The sequence below is a fragment of the Diadema setosum genome, chromosome 15 (genome assembly GCF_964275005.1).
Source record: "Diadema setosum chromosome 15, eeDiaSeto1, whole genome shotgun sequence".
Taxonomy (NCBI): Eukaryota; Metazoa; Echinodermata; class Echinoidea; order Diadematoida; family Diadematidae; genus Diadema; species Diadema setosum.
The window spans coordinates 25,836,487-25,857,497 of NC_092699.1; the positions used below are offsets into that span (position 1 = coordinate 25,836,487).

The 21,011-nt window shown below is 40.0% G+C and overlaps 2 protein-coding genes across 5 annotated transcripts in view; both read left to right on the top strand.

Moving 5' to 3' along the window:
• Positions 1 to 19,632, top strand: part of LOC140238420 (peroxidasin homolog) — a 64,647-nt gene extending 45,015 nt beyond the window's left edge. For 3 of the 4 annotated variants that reach the window (XM_072318327.1, XM_072318329.1, XM_072318330.1), the window contains 5 exons: positions 568 to 861; positions 11,487 to 11,676; positions 16,363 to 16,497; positions 17,929 to 18,063; positions 19,498 to 19,632. In XM_072318327.1, coding sequence (XP_072174428.1) covers positions 568 to 861; positions 11,487 to 11,676; positions 16,363 to 16,497; positions 17,929 to 18,063; positions 19,498 to 19,582 — 839 coding nt within the window. In that variant the 3' untranslated portion in view covers positions 19,583 to 19,632. The remainder of the gene's footprint in view (positions 1 to 567; positions 862 to 11,486; positions 11,677 to 16,362; positions 16,498 to 17,928; positions 18,064 to 19,497) is intronic. The other variant, XM_072318328.1, reaches the window with a different exon arrangement.
• LOC140238419 (nucleolar complex protein 2 homolog) overlaps positions 19,498 to 21,011 on the top strand; it is a 42,985-nt gene continuing 41,471 nt past the window's right edge. Inside the window, exon 1 of the mRNA XM_072318326.1 lies at positions 19,498 to 19,632. The gene's annotated coding sequence lies outside the window, so the exon portion shown is untranslated. The remainder of the gene's footprint in view (positions 19,633 to 21,011) is intronic.

The following is a 21,011-nucleotide window of genomic DNA, read 5'->3' on the forward strand; positions in this document are numbered from 1 at the left end:
ACAAACCTTTGACAAATACCCTGCATGTTTGTATTGTATTGTATTGTATTGTAATATATTGTTTTAGTTCAGTCGTTGTTTTGTTTCCTGTTTCCTGTTTCCATCATAAAATATTGTTGATTTTGTAACGGTCTCTAATCTAAGTTCTAATTTGATATATATATATATGTTTCATTCAAAACTGTGATTTTAAACTATATTGTAAAGGGAATCTCCATTTCCAAGCCCTGGGCTTTTGCGTGATTTCCTCCTTTGACTCACACATTTATGTAAATATTTTATATGTGATTTTATGAAATGAATAAATTGAATTGAATTGAATTGAAAAAAAAAAAAAGTGTAATTTTCGTGAATTTCGTTATCACTGTTGGAACGCGAATGTAACAGCACACAAAAATGTTGCCATGCGCTATATATCTAGGCTAATAATGCACTTGCAATAGCCTCAGTGTCAATTCACGAACACAGCATCTCCCGATAAAGTCCATGACTTACTCTTTCACGTTAAATATCTGTATGCAAAAGTAACAGCTTATGATTCTCTATCTCCCCTTTGCTTGTAAACAGCAATTCCAACATCATCTCCACACATCGATGGTTGTGGGAGTGATGGGATGGAATGTGAACAAGAGATTGCTGGCAGAACCAATGCATTCTTCACATGTAGGGTGGACAATATCTATCCTGAAGTGTATCCTACATGGGGTGAGGAAAAAGAATACAGAGAGAAAATCATGAACAGTGATGGGACTTTCAACACATCTTGTTCAGTTGTAGTAAACGGTGCAGACACTCCAACTGAGAGACGGTGTTACTTTTTTCTCGCCAGCTTCAATGAATCTACCAAGATGATTATTAGAGGTACGTGTACCTTCATTGCATTAGAGTGATTGGTATATTTGATGCCAAGTTAATTGAACCCTTACTCAATAAGGCATGCTCACAAAATGCATATTTGCTAACTGTCCCTATTTAATATATGCATTTTTTTTCTCCTTTTACCTTTTTTGACAATCGCCGGTGCCATGTTTTTACTTTTTAGCTCACTTTTACCACACTTGACAGGTAGCATACTAGTACTTACGGGGATAGGATCTCAGTTCATTCAAAATGGGCACCGTGCCATATCCGGGGGATGGCCCCCCTCCCAATTTAAGGTATCTTCAAAGATCTTTTCTAGGAGCAGAAGTGATAGAGCTAAGTTTAGGCAAGAAAAAAAAAATTGTTTGTTTGCCCTTAATTGTCAAAACCCAAGAGGGTCGGTAGGTCTTTTTTTTTTGTTGTCTCGCCCACCAGAGGTGAAGGCGAGACTAAGGGATCCAAATGGCGTCCATCCGTCGTCCGTCCGTCGTCCGTCCATTGTCCGTCCGTCGTCCGTCCGTCGTCCGTCCATTGTCCGTCCGTCGTCCGTCACAAATGTTAAAGTTTACCTGCAAGACTCTCTTATGATGCATAACTTGGCAACTGTTACAGCAATGGCAGCCACACTTGGGTGATAGAAGTACTAGGGGTATCTTCATGTTATGGTGTTGTCAGAGGTCATGTGATGATGTCAAAGGTCATTTGAGGTCATATATTAAAGAGTATGTTCAAGACTCTCTTTTCTATGTTAAACTTTACCTGCAAGACTGTCTTTTGACAAATAACTTCACATAAATTGCTTGGATTACAACCTAACTTGGGCCATACATGTAGATGCATTGGGGGTACCTTCATGTTATGGTGCCGTTGGAGGTCACAGGATAAGGTCAAAGGTCATTTGAGGTCATATGTTAAAGGTAGGGGATACCTTTTACAGACCTCCCAAAATGCAGCAAAACATTAAATATGAACCTCGGGGGACTTGTGTAGGCCACTGCTGAGAAATTTGGAAGTCAACAGTTATCTACAATTTGAATAATGCACAAAACTCAACTACTCAGTAGTTCTGTGTGTCAGCCACACTTAAACCTTTTTGTTGCAGTCTTCTGTATTTTTTTTTATCTATAAACACAAATCTAAAAGTATAAGAGCTGATGTAATAACATATAGAGTGTGTGGCAAGAATGTATATAGAAATGTTTGTAAGTTTTGATGAACTTTCTTCACAAAATATACATGATGGACACACATGCAGTGCATGGGTCTGCAAAGGTAGCCTAGTAATGTACTGGAATTTACGGTGAGCCCCGAAAAAAATTCAATTCATAATCTAACGGTCAATAAAAATGTACTAAATGTTACCTTCCACTTTCAATACTTTATGGGAGTTTCTAAAATGATACTCTCTTCAACATACCACTGTATTTATACAACTCTTCATTTGAGGCATGCAAATGGGATTTCCTACCTTTAAAGTTTACTTGTAAGACTGTCTTATCACACGTAACTCGACACATGTTGCTACAATGGCAATCAAACTTGGGTGATGGATGCACTGGGGGTACCTTCATGTTATGGTGCCGTTAGAGGTCACATGATAAGGTCAAAGGTCATTTGAGGTCATACGTTAAAGTTTACTTGCAAGACTGTCACAGACAGGGGTCAACGAACTTTTAGGGCCCAATGTTAAGTTTTTATGGCACGTTTTGATTATTGCTCATAACTTTTGATCCCTTTGTGACCAAACTTGGATGGTAGATGTCCTTTGGGAAGGTGAAGGTCATCACAAGGTCAAAGGTCACATACAGGGGTCAACAAACTTTTAGGGCCAAATGTTATGTTTTTATGGCATGTTTTGATTATGGTTCATAACTTTTGATCCCTTTGTCCCTTTGTGACCAAACTTGGATGGTAGATGTCCCTTGGGGAGGTGAAGGTCATTACAAGGTCAAAGGTCACAGACAGGGGTCAACAAATTTTTAGGGCCCATTGTTAAATTTTTCTTGCGCGTTTCGATTATGGCTCTTAACTTTTGTTCCCTTTGTCTGTTTATGACCAAACTTGGATGGTAAATGTCCCTTGGGGAGTTGAAGGTCACCACAAGGTCAAAGGTCATAGGCGGGTCAATGAACTTCTGGGAGTTAGAAAAATATTAATTTCTTGTACCGCGAATGGGCGAGACACAATTTGGCACTTGCCTTGTTTTTTTAATACCCTTTTTACCCATGTAATTTTGTAACTTTGGCAGGGCATCTCGTACATTCATCCTTCTGGCAATACAGTAAACCTCGCTTAAGCTGACACAATAAAAAAGTCCTGATTTTTGCCTTTGTTATTCCTTTAGAATTTCTTCGTCTTAGTCGACATTTATAAGTTGACAACTCGCGTAAGTCGACCTGATTTTTGAGTGCCAGTTGAGCTGAAATACGTGTTAATTCCCTCGTCTCAAAATCTTATCACCATTCTCTGAAAAAGAATTGTTTTCCTGCTATGATTCCCAGCATTCCTACTCGGTAATTCGCTAGTGTACGGCGGTAGCGTTCGCGTCATGTGTCCATTGTCTTGTACGCCAGAATAGAAAGGGCAATCACTCATTTACATTGGAGAATTACATGTAGTATACCCAAAGCAGTTCACTTTCCCCCTTTTCTCCTTCTCATTATTCTCAAAACGAATTTTGTACACCTATAGGTCCTAGCAGAGAATCATTATCAGAACATGAAATGAGTAGGTGTTTCTCTGTTTATCTGAATATTCTAACGTTAATTATTCCAAAGCGGTATTAGAAACCTGGGCCCGTTTTCAGAAAATTAATTAAAATGCAACTACATGTAATTAAATGCAACTAAAAATCAAATGCAGGTGTATCAAATCACGAGCAACTTTGCACATAAACGCAAGTGCGTTGCTGAAAAGACTTGCTTTTGATAATCATATGAAACGGTATAGAAAATAATATTATTGTACGAACCTGAAACTCAATTGTGTTTAACCGCAACTCTAGAAATCAAATGAAGTCCATCAAAATCACGTGCAACGTTGTATTCAAACGCAAGAGTGTTGCAGAGAAGACTTGTGGTTTTCGTAAGAAACTAGGAACTGCGTTTAAAAGCATCTCTTAACATCTACGGAGGTGCGTTTTGTTGAAAAGTCTTGCATTATTTTTTTTATTTTGTACGCAAAATTAAAAATTAAACACAACTCTGAAAGTAAAATGCAGTTGCAAGCCCATCATATCACATTTTTTTGTACGAAACTAGAAACTGCATTTAAACGCATAAAAATCTATACAAAAGTGTGTTATTGTTGAAAAGACTTGCATTATTTTGTATTTTGTAACGGAACTTTCGCCGTGACCAAACTTAGTCTGCACTAGCAGGGGAAAGACATCGTAATTTACACGTTTCAAACTACCGAAACGCATGCTGCTTCATGAAATGTCAATGAAAAAATAGTAGCAAATTATTGTTACAGTTCGCTATGCCGAAGGTTTAAATCTCAGTCCAAAGTTAAATTAGTCCGACGATGGAAAGAGATTTGTTTTTACGAAGGTTATAGTAATCCGAAAGATGTCGTTTTTGGATTAAAAAACTTCTCTTCTTCTTTTTATTTCAGACTGGCCGCGCCGTACAGAGCGGTAATGTTGCGAATCAGAGCGCAAGAACAATTCATTTTCAGAGTATGGCAATAGAAATTTAAGCAAAACAAATATGTCGACTTAGGGAAGGAAAATCACACATCCTATTTCAATTCAGTTGGCACGGAAAAATTATCTCAACAGAATCATACGAATTCACATGCATATCTTCGCAGCAACGCACTTAAATCGCAAAGTTGCTTGCAATTTGGGGAATATATGCGTTTGATTTTTCAAATCAAATTTAAAACGTACAGTGTCTAGAAACGGGCCCAGGTTTCTGATCCCGCTCTTTCAAAATCTTTCTAGAGATTTGGGAATTGTGCGTTGTCGTTACTAATCCACGCGAGATTTATGCATGAACTAAAACATAATTGTTGCTAATGTCAGTAGGACTTACTTATGCGAGGTTGACTGTACTTCGAGTTCTAGTTCAACTTTGTAAAGGGATGTGGTGCAAGTTTAATGCACTCAAAACTCCAGGGGATTCATTCAAATTTACGTCTTGCCAGGGCCCGGTAGGCGAGGCAGAAACACTCACTGACAAACACTTGTAACGTTCATCTTTGGGTGCGTTTATCAACTCTTTTTCTCGGCAGAAACAGATTTTCCAGACGGCTTTCTAGGAATTTTTATGAGTTGATAAATGCAAAGCTGTTTTGATTATGGGGTTCGGATAGCCTTTTCGAAAGCCGCAAATTTGTGCTTTCAGAAACAGGTTTCCGAAACAGGTTTCCAGAAACTTGTTTCTAGAAGCCCTTTGAAGCAAGATAAACTCAAAGCTGTTTTGAAACGGCTTTGTACTACGGTTACAATATGGACCCCTTCTCCTCTAAGTAAAATTGTGCAATGCAGCTGCAAAATGTTCGTGATGAGTTGATAGGGGATACACGCAACTATTTTGGAAGCCGTTTCTAAAGGGCTTTGGAAACGGCTTTTGAAAGCCGTTTTAAACAGGAGAAAGATGATAAACGCAGCCTTTGTTTAATTTTGCAAACAGCTCCAAAAAAGTACCTTCCAGTGAGATTCTGGCAAATAACTCCAAACAGTTTTGGTGCCATGACAGCTGGTAACGGTTGCTGCCTAAGTAGCCATCTTGGCAGTCGCGCTGCGCCAAAAAAGAGCCAAAAAGGTAGCTAGCATGCAATGCATGTTATAAAGCGTGACCTGCGGCCCCGCCCGAACACGATTACGACGGGTCGATGGGATTAAAAAACATTTTTAGACTTTTTTTTTTCATTCTTTCTTTAGCTTGAAATGGATAATTTTGGGTTTAAAATGGTTCACAAATTTGTGGAAAAAAATAAACTTGAAAGAGCAAAAAAAAAAAAAAAAAAAAACCCGACCTGAAATTTCCTTGATTTTCGGTCGGTCGCGAAGGACAAACAAACCATTTTTTTTTGGCCTTAACTATATGAGTTAGTTCATTGATGACTGTTGTTTCACAGTTGTCCATGGCGATATCAGATCAGGGCCCCCACCCCTTTGTTGTTGGGGCGGTCCAAATGTGGACTTACTGTATACTCTGAATATTTCTTGAGGTTTATATTTTTGCAAATTTTGCGAGTCGGGTGCTATTCGCGAAATTAAAGAAACACGAAAATATTAGTCTGATCCCATGATGTAATGTGATGTACGGTGTACACTTTTCTGTTCAGTACAGGACTCCACGATCGCGAATTTAACCACTCGCGAAATCATCGGGAATTCCCAATTCACGAAAATTTAGACTGGCGAAATATATGGCGTATACAGTAGATTGTACATGTTCATCTTCCTGAAAACAGGTAGCCAGGGTTTAGGATCTGAATTTGTTGAACTGAGCACCATGCCTCCTTGGACTCCCAAGGAGGCCCAAACCCCTCATTTTAAGGAATATTTACTAATCTTCTTTAGAACCAGAAGTGATAAAGCAAAGTAAATACTATGAGTTAGTACATTAATACTTTATGTATGAGTTAGGGCATTACTGACTGTAGTTTCATGTTTGTTCATTGCAGATCCAGGGCTGCCCCTCCCCCCCCCCTTCCCTTTGGAGCTGGTGGGATCCAATGTAGGCTTAAATTGTACATTTTCATCTTATTCTTGAATACAACATAAAGGATTTTTACCAAGCTTGACAGGTAGCATTCCTAGGGGGATAGGATGTCGATTTGCCCAATGGTCGCCATGCTTCCCGGGGGGGGGGGGGGGGGGGGGGGGGGCAAACCTCCCAAATTAAGGAACATTAAAAACATTATTCTGTAGAATTAGGAGTGATAGAGCTTTTTGCTTTTTTTTTTTGTCAAACCGTATGATCAAATTTGCTACATATGGTGTAAATTTTTACCAGTGTGATGGAATATACATCCAAATGGACACCTTGACCTCAGCTCTCAAAGCTGCTCCCACCCTTATCCCCAAAATTTGCAATGTTCTGAGGTAAGAGTCTGCAAGAATGCTTGGAAGTTGAACTTGCGATACTCAGGTAGGCACGAGACCTCTGGGTCTCTTATTATTTTCTGGATATTGTTGCTCTATTATTTTACTAGTGTACATAGTACACGCAGTAATAGCCTTCCCATAAGTGATAACGGCATATGGATGTAGCCAAACTATAGTCATCAGTTATGAATGGCTTGTCCAAATTTCCCCTATGTATTTTTTCTGCGCTTATTGATGTCAAATATGTTTTAGTTTAATTCTCCTGAAATGCCTACAGCTCTGCAGTTTAATTTCAGTGAGTGCAAAGTTCAACCTTGTCTGTATCTTGTCTGTGCAAAACCAGCATATCTTTAGAGGTTGTAGAAACAAGCAACAAATGGTAAGTTGCTCCTGTTAAATGCACTTTTGTGTCCAGCTGACTGTGTTATTATTGTTATTATTATTATTATTATTATTTATTCGGCAATTCAATATACAATACAAGTTGACATAAAATACAAACAGAAAATCGTATTACATGATATGAAAATTGTGGTGGTTCCAGGTGCATGCTGCTGGTTGCCAGGGGAGGAAAAGGCGAACTTAATCACCGAGGCTCGAGACCTTCCTCCCCGACCAGTGCATGCACCCAGAATCAGCTATATCGATGTAAAACAGATACAAACATTATCAAATAATACATTATTACACAAAAATGCTCTGAATTCAAACACAAATATGACTAAAATTATAACTGAATACAACCGATGCCCTATCCTGACCTGACCAGACCTTCAAAAAAAAAAAACCAAACAAACAAACAAACAAACAAACAAATGTGTCATTGTGATACTATGGCAGCACATTGCCCGAGGATGATCAAAAATATATTCTGCTCATTTTAAAACTCAACAACCCTCCCAAAATCTCTATGCAGACCCTTACGAAAAAGTCCTGTGGTACTCCTGTGGTAATTACCACAGGACGGTACCACAGGACAGTACCACAGGAAAGTACCACAGGACAGTACCACAGGACAGTACCACAGGAATTGTCCTGTGGTATTTTGGGACATACCACAGGACAGTACCACAGGAATTCCTGTGGTATTTTGGGACGTACCACAGGGCAGTACCACAGGAAAGTACCACAGGACCGGTACCACAGAACAGTACCACAGGACAGTACCACAGGAATTCCTGTGGTATTTTGGGACGTACCACAGGGCAGTACCACAGGAATTCCTGTGGTATTTTGGGACGTACCACAGGGCAGTACCACAGGACTAGTACCACAGAACAGTACCACAGGAACTGTCCTGTGGTATTTTGGGACAGTACCACAGGACAGTACCACAGGTCGATCATTACCACACAGCATTACCACAGGGCAGTACCACACAGCATTTCCATGGTACCACAGGAGAGTACCGCACAGGATAGATCGAAAAAAAAATCTGGGAGACTTTTAGCCACATTTCTAGGAATATTTCTGATAGGTGAGTGATGGATTTTAGGACAAACATGGCCCTACTTAATAACCTGTCCTACTCCTAACATATAACCTCAAACGAGAGTCTAATGGCCAAGTGCCAATCTAGTCCTATAATAGATCTATATAGTCCTATAATAGATCTATATAGTCATATTCTATTCCTAGGTAGCCATCGACCCTCTCAGTACATATATATATATATGGCCGTCTATCCGTAAAGCATTAAGGCATGGTTACTAACTCGATTATACTTTATTATCAAGATATGAAATTACACTTTCATAACAATATCTATGATATTGGGAATAACATAACATAATTAGACAATCTTTCATAAAGTTCAAAGTAAGTTCCATCATTAATACTTTGACTTTTTAAGTCATTTATGTATTTTCTAAAATCTAGAGTGCTTTTTATGAATATTCATGAGCTATGTAAAAATTTGTACCCCAGGAGTACCACAGGAGTACCACAGGAGTACCACAGAAGTCCTTATGAAATTTCTCATGCTTTACATCTGCACTTTCACTAAATAGGTAATACTGTAGGAGTATAGGACAGGATAAGTAATGGCAAATCAATTGTTATAATTCACAGCATAACTCATCTATCAATTAATTGAGGAATATCAATATGTGCTTTTTTGTTTGTATTTTTGTTATAAATTTCAGTTGATTCTGCCTTACAATTTTCCTGTGTGGTACTCCTGTGTGGTACTGCTGTTTGATATTCTCCTGATGTGATAGTCCTCTGGTATAAAATGTTAAGAAAAAAAAAAAAGAATATCCTGTAGCATTTTTCTGTGGTACTTACAAATTTAATTTGCTGTGTGGTACTTCTGTGTGGAATAGCACCATATTATGATTTTCCTGTGGGATTTTGGACAGTTCCTGTGGTACTCTCCTGTGGTATATATCGAAAATTACCACAGGAATTCCTGTCGTACTGTCCTGTGGTACGTCCCAAAATTCCACAGGACAATTCCTGTGGTACTGTCGTGTGGTATGTCCCAAAATACCACAGGACAAGTCATGTGGTACTGTCCTGTGGTACTATCCTGTGGTACTTTCCTGTGGTATTGTCCTGTGGTACTGCCCTGTGGTACTGCCCTGTGGTACTGTCCTGTGGTACGTCCCAAAATACCACAGGACAAGTCGTGTGGTACTGTCCTGTGGTACTATCCTGTGGTACTGTCCTGTGGTACGTCCCAAAATACCACAGGACAAGTCGTGTGGTACTGTACTGTGGTACTATCCTGTGGTACTGTCCTGTGGTACTGCCCTGTGGTACGTCCCAAAATACCACAGGACAAGTCGTGTGGTACTGTCCTGTGGTACTATCCTGTGGTAGTTTCCTGTGGTACTGTCCTGTGGTACTGCCCTGTGGTATTGTCCTGTGGTACTGCCCTGTGGTACTGTCCTGTGGTACGTCCCAAAATACCACAGGACAAGTCGTGAGGTACTGTCCTGTGGTAATATCCTGTGGTACTGTCCTGTGGTACTGTCCTGTGGTATGTCCCAAAATACCACAGGACAATTCCTGTGGTACTGTCCTGTGGTATGTCCCAAAATACCACAGGACAAGTCGTGTGGTACTGTCCTGTGGTACTTTCCTGTGGTACTGCCCTGTGGTACTGTCCTGTGGTACTATCCTGTGGTACTGTCCTGTGGTACGTCCCAAAATACCACAGGACAAGTCGTGTGGTACTGTACTGTGGTACTATCCTGTGGTACTGTCCTGTGGTACTGCCCTGTGGTACGTCCCAAAATACCACAGGACAAGTCGTGTGGTACTGTCCTGTGGTACTATCCTGTGGTAGTTTCCTGTGGTACTGTCCTGTGGTACTGCCCTGTGGTATTGTCCTGTGGTACTGCCCTGTGGTACTGTCCTGTGGTACGTCCCAAAATACCACAGGACAAGTCGTGAGGTACTGTCCTGTGGTAATATCCTGTGGTACTGTCCTGTGGTACTGTCCTGTGGTATGTCCCAAAATACCACAGGACAATTCCTGTGGTACTGTCCTGTGGTATGTCCCAAAATACCACAGGACAAGTCGTGTGGTACTGTCCTGTGGTACTTTCCTGTGGTACTGCCCTGTGGTACTGTCCTGTGGTACGTCCCAAAATACCACAGGACGAGTCGTGTGGTACTGTCCTGTGGTACTATCCTGTGGTACTTTCCTGTGGTACTGCCCTGTGGTACTGTCCTGTGGTACTGCCCTGTGGTACTGTCCTGTGGTACGTCCCAAAATACCACAGGACAAGTCGTGAGGTACTGTCCTGTGGTACTATCCTGTGGTACTGTCCTGTGGTACGTCCCAAAATACCACAGGACAATTCCTGTGGTACTGTCCTGTGGTACTATCCTGTGGTACTTTCCTGTGGTACTGTCCTGTGGAACTGCCCTGTGGTACTGTCCTGTGGTACGTCCTAAAATACCACAGAACAAGTTGTGTGGTACTGTCCTGTGGTACTATCCTGTGGTACTTTCCTGTTGTACTCTCCTGTGGTACGTCCCAAAATACCACAGGACAATTCATGTGGTACTGTCCTGTGGTACTGTTGTGTGGTATACATCCCAAAATACCACAGGACAATTTGTGTGTATACTGTCTTGTGGTGCTGTCCTGTGGAACTTTCCTGTGGTAATGTCCTGTGGTACTGCCCTGTGGTACATCCCAGAGTACCACATGATCCTGTGACACAGTACCACACAGTTCCTGTGTTAACATATATTTGTGTGGAACATTGTGTGGTACCAACCAGTACCACAGGGAGTACCACATGATCCTGTAAAACAGTACCACACAGTTCCTGTGGTAACATTTATTTATGTGGTACATTGTGTGGTACTGACAAGTACTACAGAGAGTACCCTACAAGCCTGTGGTACAGTACCACACAGTTCCTGTGGTAACATTACAAGTGTGTGGTACATTGTGTGGTACCGACAAGTACCACAGGGAGTACCACAGGACTTTTTTGTTAGGGGAAACCCAACCAATGTAATGAGGTAAACATTGGTATTTTCCTAAGAATATGGTTGCCTTTGTGTTCAATGATAGATTTGCTGATCTCTTATTGTTCTCCAGAAGTTCAACATGGATGGATAGATTCTGGATGGATAGTATCCATCTTTTTGGGAATCATATGCCTGGCATTAGTTTGCGCTCTTGTGGTGACAAACATGCCGAAGACATCATCGTGCACTGCTGGCTGCTGCCAATTTGTTGACGAGAGACCCACCGAGGACGAGGACAATAGTGATGGAAGGTTCCCAAGGTAAGTGAAGGAGAGGAAAAACACTTGGGTTATTGTACATTACTCAGTTTGTGTACATACATATAGGTTTGACCCAATGTTTGTGCACTTGTGTCTTTTAGTCTTTGTGTATGCTTGACTGTGTATGTACTTTACGTAAATGCATGTATGTGTGCACCGTCTGCTTGTGTTTGGTTTTCCGAAGTAAATCTGGGGAGTGTTTCATGAAACCTTTTGTCAGTGATTTACACTGACAACTGTTAAAAGCTACTGAAATCCTTGCGTCTGATTGGCTGATAGCAAATTTGTCGGTGAAAACCTCCGACAAACTTGTTGATGAAACACCCCCCTGATCTTAGCACAAGACTATTTATTGCATGGTGAAGGATTTCTTATATTTGCTGGCCAGCAAACATTGGTTGAATCCTTTTTCTTCAAAATGGATATCATGAATTCAATTCTCTTAACCCTAACTTACCTGGGGGGGCCATAATGCCCCCCCCCCCGACAAATTCTGCGACCATTCCGGCGCGCAAAATTTTTTGACCGCGCCGCTCGCTGACTTTTTACTTTCAAGTCTCGCGCAACTTTTGAGACCAAATTTGTTGCGCCCGGGCATACAGTTCCGAAGCCACGCCCCTTCAAAAAATTCTCGTCAACCCCAAAATTGCTCAAACACATGATTTTGTGTACGAAGTCAATACAAATTGTGTTTTTTCAATTAATTCATATAAAGATTCATGACAAATTCTGCTGAAAAAAAATCAAAAACAAAAGTTCAAAAAAACAAGTAAATACATAAAAAAATTTATAAAACAATAAAAACATAAGAAATTAATTTTGAAACTGAATTTTTTTTTTACGCACAAATGTTTGGAATGTCACTAGGAATATTTACACCAAAAATCAGCATTCCATAAGCTTTTATAAGCCAATTACAGAAGAAAATTAGTTTTTTTTTTGCATATATTTGCATAATTAATCAATTTGAAATAGAAAATGCAAATTTTTTGAAAATTTAACTTAACAGTTTTGTAGATTATATCCGGCTTTATATTCACACAAAATTTTGCGGCGATCGCGCGATCAATGGCCGAGATCTGAAGGGGGGGCCATAATGCCCCCCAGGAATTCAAGCTCGCTAAATAGCCCAGGTAAGTTAGGGTTAAGGAGGAATTACTCCCAATATAAAAAAAGTAAGAAATTGTTACACACATATTTTCTTCCTTTACACCGGGCTGAGCCATGGCCAAGCCCAGCCTCAATTGTGGGGCGGAGCCCCGCAATTTTGTCCGTTTACACTGCCGGGCTCGGCCGTGCTTTAAATTCAAACCTTTCAATATTTTGTTGTAGTGGCGCTCTGCTTGTAAACAAACGCAATTTGGTATAGTCTGGTTTTCAGACCTTTTGCCAACTGGATTCCGTGGCGACAAAGTCGCTGTTCGGGCAAAGACCTTTGCCGAAGAAAAAAACCCTTTGCAGGACAAAACCACCTTAAACTATACTAGTTTTCGACGTTGTGGGGGTTAATTTTCTGAATAGCGAAATAGTACGGGCAAAGGGTTTGGAAGCCAGACTAAAATTGGCCGCGCATTTGGCCCAGTTTGCGGTTTCACTGAAAAAAGGCCGAGACCACCTCCAGAGCGGGGCCAAATGCGCGGCAAATTCTGGCCCCGCATTTGGCCTTTTGCGCGTTTACTCTGAAATGAAGGTGGGCTTGGCCGCAGCCAAGCCTCGTACTGTAAACGGGGTCAAAGGCTCAAGTGACTATCACCCGCAACCGTCATCTGGCATCCATCTTGCGTAAACTTTTTACATTGTCTTCTTCTTCTTGAAAACCCAATAACAGATTTTGACCAAACTACCAAAGCAGGTAGCATCCCCAGGGAAAAAGAACTTATTTTATTCAAATAGGTATCCCAATCCCTGGGGGATAGGATCTCACTTTCTTCAAATAGGCACCCCAGCCCAAGGGGACCCATCCCCCCACCCCCCATTAAAGAATCTTTAGAGATCTTCTTCTGTAGAACCAGAAGTGAGAGAGCGAAATTAGTAGCTAGTGTAGTTTCATTTCTTTTTTTCAAATGGCAAAAAATCCGGGGGTATGCGAAGGGGGGGGGGGGGGGGGGAAGGGGAGGTGGGAGAGGAGGTCCAAATTCAGGCCAATATACATTTTAATGTTGTTGGAAATGCATTGTCAGATTTTCACCAAGCTTTGCAGGGATTGTCAAAAGCATAATTTTGTGTTTGTATCTTTGCAAATGGGAAGCATTCCACACTTGGGACCCAAAGGGGCACAATGAATAAGACCCCCCCCCCATCTCTTGTTGTCTCTTGTTTCAAATCTAGCTTAACCCTAACTTACCTGGGGGGGGGGGGGCAATAATGGCCCCCCTCGATGAATTCCGCGACCATTCCGCCGCGCAAAATTTTTTGACCTCGCCGCTCGCTGACTTTTTACTTTCAAGTCTTGCGCAACTTTTGAGACCAAATTTGTCGCGCCCGGGCATACCGTTCCGAAGCCGCGCCCCTTCAAAAATTTTTCGTCAACCCCAAAATTGCTGAAAAATGTGATTTTGTGTACAAAGTCAATACAAATTGTGTTTTTTCAATTAATTCATATAAAGATTCATATCTTTAATTTTAATGGCTGAAATAAATTTGTTTTAGTATAATTATGCTTCTAAAGATGTGTATGACAAATTCTGCTGAAAAAACAACAAAAACAAAAGTTTGAAAAAACAAAGAAATACATAAAAATTATAAAATAATAAAAAACATAAGAAATTAATTTTAATACTGAATTTTTTTTTTTACGCACAAATGTTCGGAATGTCACTAGGAATATTTACACCAAAAATCAGCATTCCGTAAGCTTTTATAAGCCAATTACAAAAGAAAATAAGTTTTTTTTTCCATATATTTGCATAATTAATTAATTTAAAATAGAAAATGCAAATTTTTTAAAAATTTAACCTAACAGTCTTTGTAGATTACATTTGGCTTTATGTTCATGCAAAATTTTGCGGCGATCGCGCGATCAACGGCCGAAATCTGAAGGGGGGGGGGCCATAATGCCCCCCCCCCCCCCCCAGGAATTCAAGCTTGCTAAATAGCCCAGGTAAGTTAGGGTTAAATAGAAACATATGTATTTCTTTTGTATAACTATAGTAAAAGTTCACCACGCAATGTCATTACTTCAAACAACTGTATGTATTTGCAGTATATTCCAGATTACTTCTATACCATTCTACAGGGTGTCTCAAATAAAACTATACACTTTTGAAATGGCTGCCGAATAAGAAATATATGATTCTGGGGGAAAAGGCTTATATGTATGGATAGCTTATGGACTCAACTTTCATATGACACCAAAAGGTTTACAAATAATTCATGCTTGAATGAGCAGTGCTCACTTTTGTAAAGGGTATGAAAATTAGGCTGCGCAGGAATTAGCCTTATTTGCGACAGGTGAGTCCATTGGAGCTTACAAAACTGAAGTTGATATGAAAAACTTATGATCAATTGCGATCAGTTTGAGTTTGCTGAGTGAAGTTTATGGTTTATTAAACCAAACTTTTATGCCTGAGTAAACCGCAGTTGCATTTATGTTGTTATAGCATTGCAAATTTCCCTGGTAGACACAGTGGTGTGTTCATGTGAGTCAGCAAAATTTTCAACAAAATGTATTTTGAATAATGAATTTACATAATCCCCATCTGGTTATTAAGTAAATCAATGAACTATTCTTCTAGTCTGAAAATGTCTGCAATGTAGGGCGAAGGTTTTCATTCAAGTCACAGATGTAAAAAATAAGAGTGTGTAACATGGAAATTGCAACATGTACCATCACCTCATCCTTACTCACATGAACACACCACTGAGTCTACCAGGGAAATTTGCAATGCTACAATAAAATAAATGCAACTGCGGTTTACTCAGGCATAAAAGTTTGGTTTGATAAACCATAAAATTCACTCAGCAAACCCAAACAGATCGCAATTGATAAATTTATCATATCAACTTCAGGTTTTTTAAAGATAATATAAAGATTTGGTATTACCTTAAAAGTTTCCCTGAATTTCCTTGTCTTAGTTTGTGTTTCAGGTTAAAGTACCTTTCATATAATTAACACTGTGAGACTTACTCGCCCCAAAGTGCTCTCATGTCTTAGTAATCATGCAATAATGGTTTCGTAGTACACGTATTGTACGAAACCATTATTGCATGATAACTGCGAAATTTCTGCGGAAATTCAGGGAAACTTTTGAGGTACCAAAACTTTTTATTATCTTTAAGCTCCAATGGACTCACCTGTCGAAAATTTAGAAGGCTAATTCCTGCGCAGCCTAATTTTCATACCCTTTACAAAAGTGAGCAGTGCTCATTCAAGCATGAATTATTTGTAGACCTTTTGGTGTCATATGAAAGTTGAGTCCATAAGCTATCCATACATATAAACCTTTCCCCCCATAATTATATATTTCTTATTCAGCAGCCATTTCAAAAGTGTATAGTTTTATTTGAGACACCCTGTAGAGTTCCAACATTTATTGTTTAATTTATTGTTGATATGCTGTGCAAATCAGCTGTGCTGTCAGGAAATTAAGTGTTTATGCATTTTACTCTCCATTTGCCCCTTAACGTTTATCTTCTCTCAGAATGCAAATTCGTGCACTGATTGCATGCTCTTTTGTTTTAATTCAGTGTTAGTAATGGCACCACGTCTGGAGGAGGACACAGGCATCCAGATGGACAGATGAATGGCTTCCAGATGGACACCATTATTGGACGCAGAACCCAATCCTGTCAAATTTTTACAGACAATGGAGGACAGACAGAGTGAGCAATACATGTTGTGCTGTGATGTATTTTGACATTTCTGTGATGAAGGGAAAGTTTGCGTATGGTTTTGTTTGCTTTTGCTTGACATCAGCTCAATGAATGAATTCCTCATAACACACTTCAGTAGTCTGTCATGTGCTGGTGACAGTAGAGAGATACTAAAGACAACTTTATAACTATTGAAAACTAGTGAATTTTCCCTAACTATTCCCTTCACCCACACATAGTGGGTATGATATTGAATCTCCCAGACATCATGGGGCTGGTGGTCGGCTAGGAGGTCGGTCTGTCAGTCAGTCAGTTGGTTGGTCAGACAGTCAATTGCAAACTTCTCCCCCCCCCCTTTTTGTCTCGCCCACCGGAGATGAAGGCGAGACTAAGGGATCCAAATGGCGTCCGTCCGTCGTCCGTCCGTTGTCCGTCACAAATGTTAAAGTTTACCTGAAAGACTCTCTTATGATGCATAACTTGGCAACTGTTACAGCAATGGCAGCCACACTTGGGTGATAGAAGCACTAGGGGTATCTTCATGTTATGGTGTTGTCGGAGGTCATGTGATGATGTCAAAGGTCATTTGAGGTCATATATTAAAGATAATAAAAAGTTTTGGTACCTCAAAAGTTTCCCTGAATTTCCTTGTCTTAGTTTGTGTTTCAGGTTAAAGTACCTTTCATATAACTAACACTGTTAGACTTACTCGCCCCAAAGTGCTCTCATGTCTTAGTAATCATGCAATTAACTGCGACCAGCAGCCCCATACGAATAGCGTAATGGGGCTTCGCATTGTAGCATTCAGGATCATGACAGATTTAGTATCGCGGGTAAATATCAACTTAAAATCCAAAAATTTCTTCAATTTGAAGACTTACCAATTAAGTTGAAGTCTTGAAAACAGGCTTCGGGCAACGTTTGGTTCTGCCAATAGTCCCTTTCTGTTTGAATCGATGACTGAATGTGACTCGGTCGAGAGGACCTTGGGAGAGCTACATACACTGAATACAACAGCCAGTGCATGCGAACACATCACATGCACACAAATTTCAAATCCATGAACGGATAAGATGTTTGTGTGCGCATGCGCTGGCCGTAGTATTCAGGAATGTAAAAATGGCAATCGTTTTATGGTGTACAAATCTAGCTTGAATAGAAACATATGAATTTCTTTTGTATAATTATAGTAAAAGTTCATCACACCATGTCATTATTCCAAACAACTGTATGTATTTGCAGTACATTCCAGATTACTTCTATGCCATACTGGAGTTCCAACATTTATTGTTTAATTTATTGTTGATATGCTGCACAAATCAGCTGTGCTGTCAGGAAATTAAGTGTTTATGCATTTTACTCTGTATTTACTCCTTACATATATCTTCTCTCAGAATGCAAATTCGTGCACTGATTGCATGCTCTTTTTTTTTAATTCAGTGTCAGTAATGGCACCACGTCTGGAGGAGGACACAGGCATCCAGATGGACAGATGAATGGCTTCCAGATGGACACCATTATTGGACGCAGAACCCAATCCTGTCAAATTTTTACAGACAATGGAGGACAGACAGAGTGAGCAATACATGTTGTGCTGTGATGTATTTTGACATTTCTGTGATGAAGGGAAAGTTTGCGTATGGTTTTGTTTGCTTTTGCTTGACATCAGCTCAATGAATGAATTCCTCATAACACACTTCAGTAGTCTGTCATGTGCTGGTGACAGTAGAGAGATACTAAAGACAACTTTATAACTATTGAAAACTAGTGAATTTTCCCTAACTATTCCCTTCACCCACACATAGTGGTTATGATATTGAATCTCCCAGATGTCATGGGGCTGGTGGTCGGCTAGGAGGTCGGTCTGTCAGTCAGTCAGTTGGTTGGTCAGACAGTCAATTGCAAACTTCTCCCCCCCCCCCCTTTTTGTCTCGCCCACCGGAGATGAAGGCGAGACTAAGGGATCCAAATGGCGTCCGTCCGTCGTCCGTCCGTTGTCCGTCACAAATGTTAAAGTTTACCTGAAAGACTCTCTTATGATGCATAACTTGGCAACTGTTACAGCAATGGCAGCCACACTTGGGTGATAGAAGCACTAGGGGTATCTTCATGTTATGGTGTTGTTGGAGGTCATGTGATGATGTCAAAGGTCATTTGAGGTCATATATTAAAGATAATAAAAAGTTTTGGTACCTCAAAAGTTTCCCTGAATTTCCTTGTCTTAGTTTGTGTTTCAGGTTAAAGTACCTTTCATATAACTAACACTGTTAGACTTACTCGCCCCAAAGTGCTCTCATGTCTTAGTAATCATGCAATTAACTGCGACCAGCAGCCCCATACGAATAGCGTAATGGGGCTTCGCATTGTAGCATTCAGGATCATGACAGATTTAGTATCGCGGGTAAATATCAACTTAAAATCCAAAAATTTCTTCAATTTGAAGACTTACCAATTAAGTTGGAAGTATTGAAAACAGGCTTCGGGCAACGTTTGGTTCTGCCAATAGTCCCTTTCTGTTCGAATCGATGACTGAATGTGACTCGGTCGAGAGGACCTTGGGAGAGCTACATACACTGAATACAACAGCCAGTGCATGCGAACACATCACATGCACACAAATTTCAAATCCATGAACGGATAAGATGTTTGTGTGCGCATGCGCTGGCCGTAGTATTCAGGAATGTAAAAATGGCAATCGTTTTATGGTGTACAAATCTAGCTTGAATAGAAACATATGAATTTCTTTTGTATAATTATAGTAAAAGTTCATCACACCATGTCATTATTCCAAACAACTGTATGTATTTGCAGTACATTCCAGATTACTTCTATGCCATACTGGAGTTCCAACATTTATTGTTTAATTTATTGTTGATATGCTGCACAAATCAGCTGTGCTGTCAGGAAATTAAGTGTTTATGCATTTTACTCTCCATTTGCCCCTTAACGTTTATCTTCTCTCAGAATGCAAATTCGTGCACTGATTACATGCTCTTTTTTTCAATTCAGTGTCAGTAATGGCACCACGTCTGGAGGCGGACACAGACGTCCAGATGGACAGACGAATGGCTTCCTGATGAACTCCACTATTTGACGCAGAACCCAATCCTGTCATTTTCGTACAGACAATGGAGGACAGACGGAGTGAGGAATACATGTTGTGTTGCGATGTATTTTGACATTTCTGTGATAAAGGGAAATTTTGCTTATGGTTTTGGTTGCGTTTGCTTGATATCTGCTCAATGAATGCATTCCTCATACTTCCATAGTCTGTCATGTGCTGGTGACAGTAGAGAGATAGCAAAGACAATTTTATGACTATTGAATGAAATCAACGCCTGCAACTAGTAAATTTTCCGTAACTATTCCCTTCACCCACACATAGTGGGTATGATATTGAATCTCCCAGATGTCATGGGGCTTGTGGTCGGCTGAGAGGTCAGTCTGTCGGTCAGTTGGTTGATTGGTCAGACAGTCATGCAAAGTCTTTTTATGAAGCTTCTCCCTCATTTTTTGAGCAAGTGACCTAAAATCTGACATTCATCATCTGGGTTATCATAGGTGGATGTGCAAGACACCCTTTTCATCAGTGTCGAGTAATGCATTGCCATGGAAATGGCAGATTTTCATAAAAATCATACCAAAACATTACAGCAGAAGATATATTAGACTGCATTATTTCATATCATGAATTAATTTGACACATCTAGTGGGACCATTGCTTGTTTCAGTTGCTTTTTGTTCTTCCTTCTCGTTGAAGTTAATGCAGTTGCAATGGGGAAGAGCAGTGCTAAGATTAAAACCCCATATATAGGGAACGTATAAGCTGCAATCAGATTGGCGAAAAATCATATCTCTAAGCAAAGATTCAAAAAAAAAACAACATGTACCCGTCGCGTAGTTGACAAAAAAAAAGAAAGAAGCAAAGTCACGCATTTTTTTTTATTTACCCTACCAGGGTAACTATAGGGGAGGGGGTTCGAGGTCCCCCGCCCCTTTGCCAGCCGTCAAAATATAAACAAAAGGAAATAAAAAGAAAAAAATGAATCGCAGAATCCTCCTCCCCAGTTTGAAATAAACAAATAAAAAAACATGAAATTGGGCTTGTACTGGCAGCATAGAATTAAGCTGAAGCCTTTCTTTATATTTCCTCAATTTTCTTTTCTTTTTTTTTCTTGCTTGTCAGTCGATGAAACCCGGTAAAAGAAATTAAACAAAAGAAAAAATGGCATGGGAGCTTTTATTTTTCTCCCTGTCAGGTGATTAAAACTCCTTACGTATATCTTCTCTCGGAATGCAAATTCGTGCACTGATTGCATGCTCTTTTTAGCTCACCTGAGCCAAAGGCTCAAGGTTCGATGGTATAGACAAAGAGCGACAGGTGAGGTAGGTTACTGTTATAACTTGTACTTGAAGTCATATTGGACCTGTTTTATGCAGATTTGATTTTCGTGGGTTTGCAAATGTGGGCTAGTACCTTTAAAGAGACATTGTTTTGTCTGTTGTTATTGTTATTTTGTTCC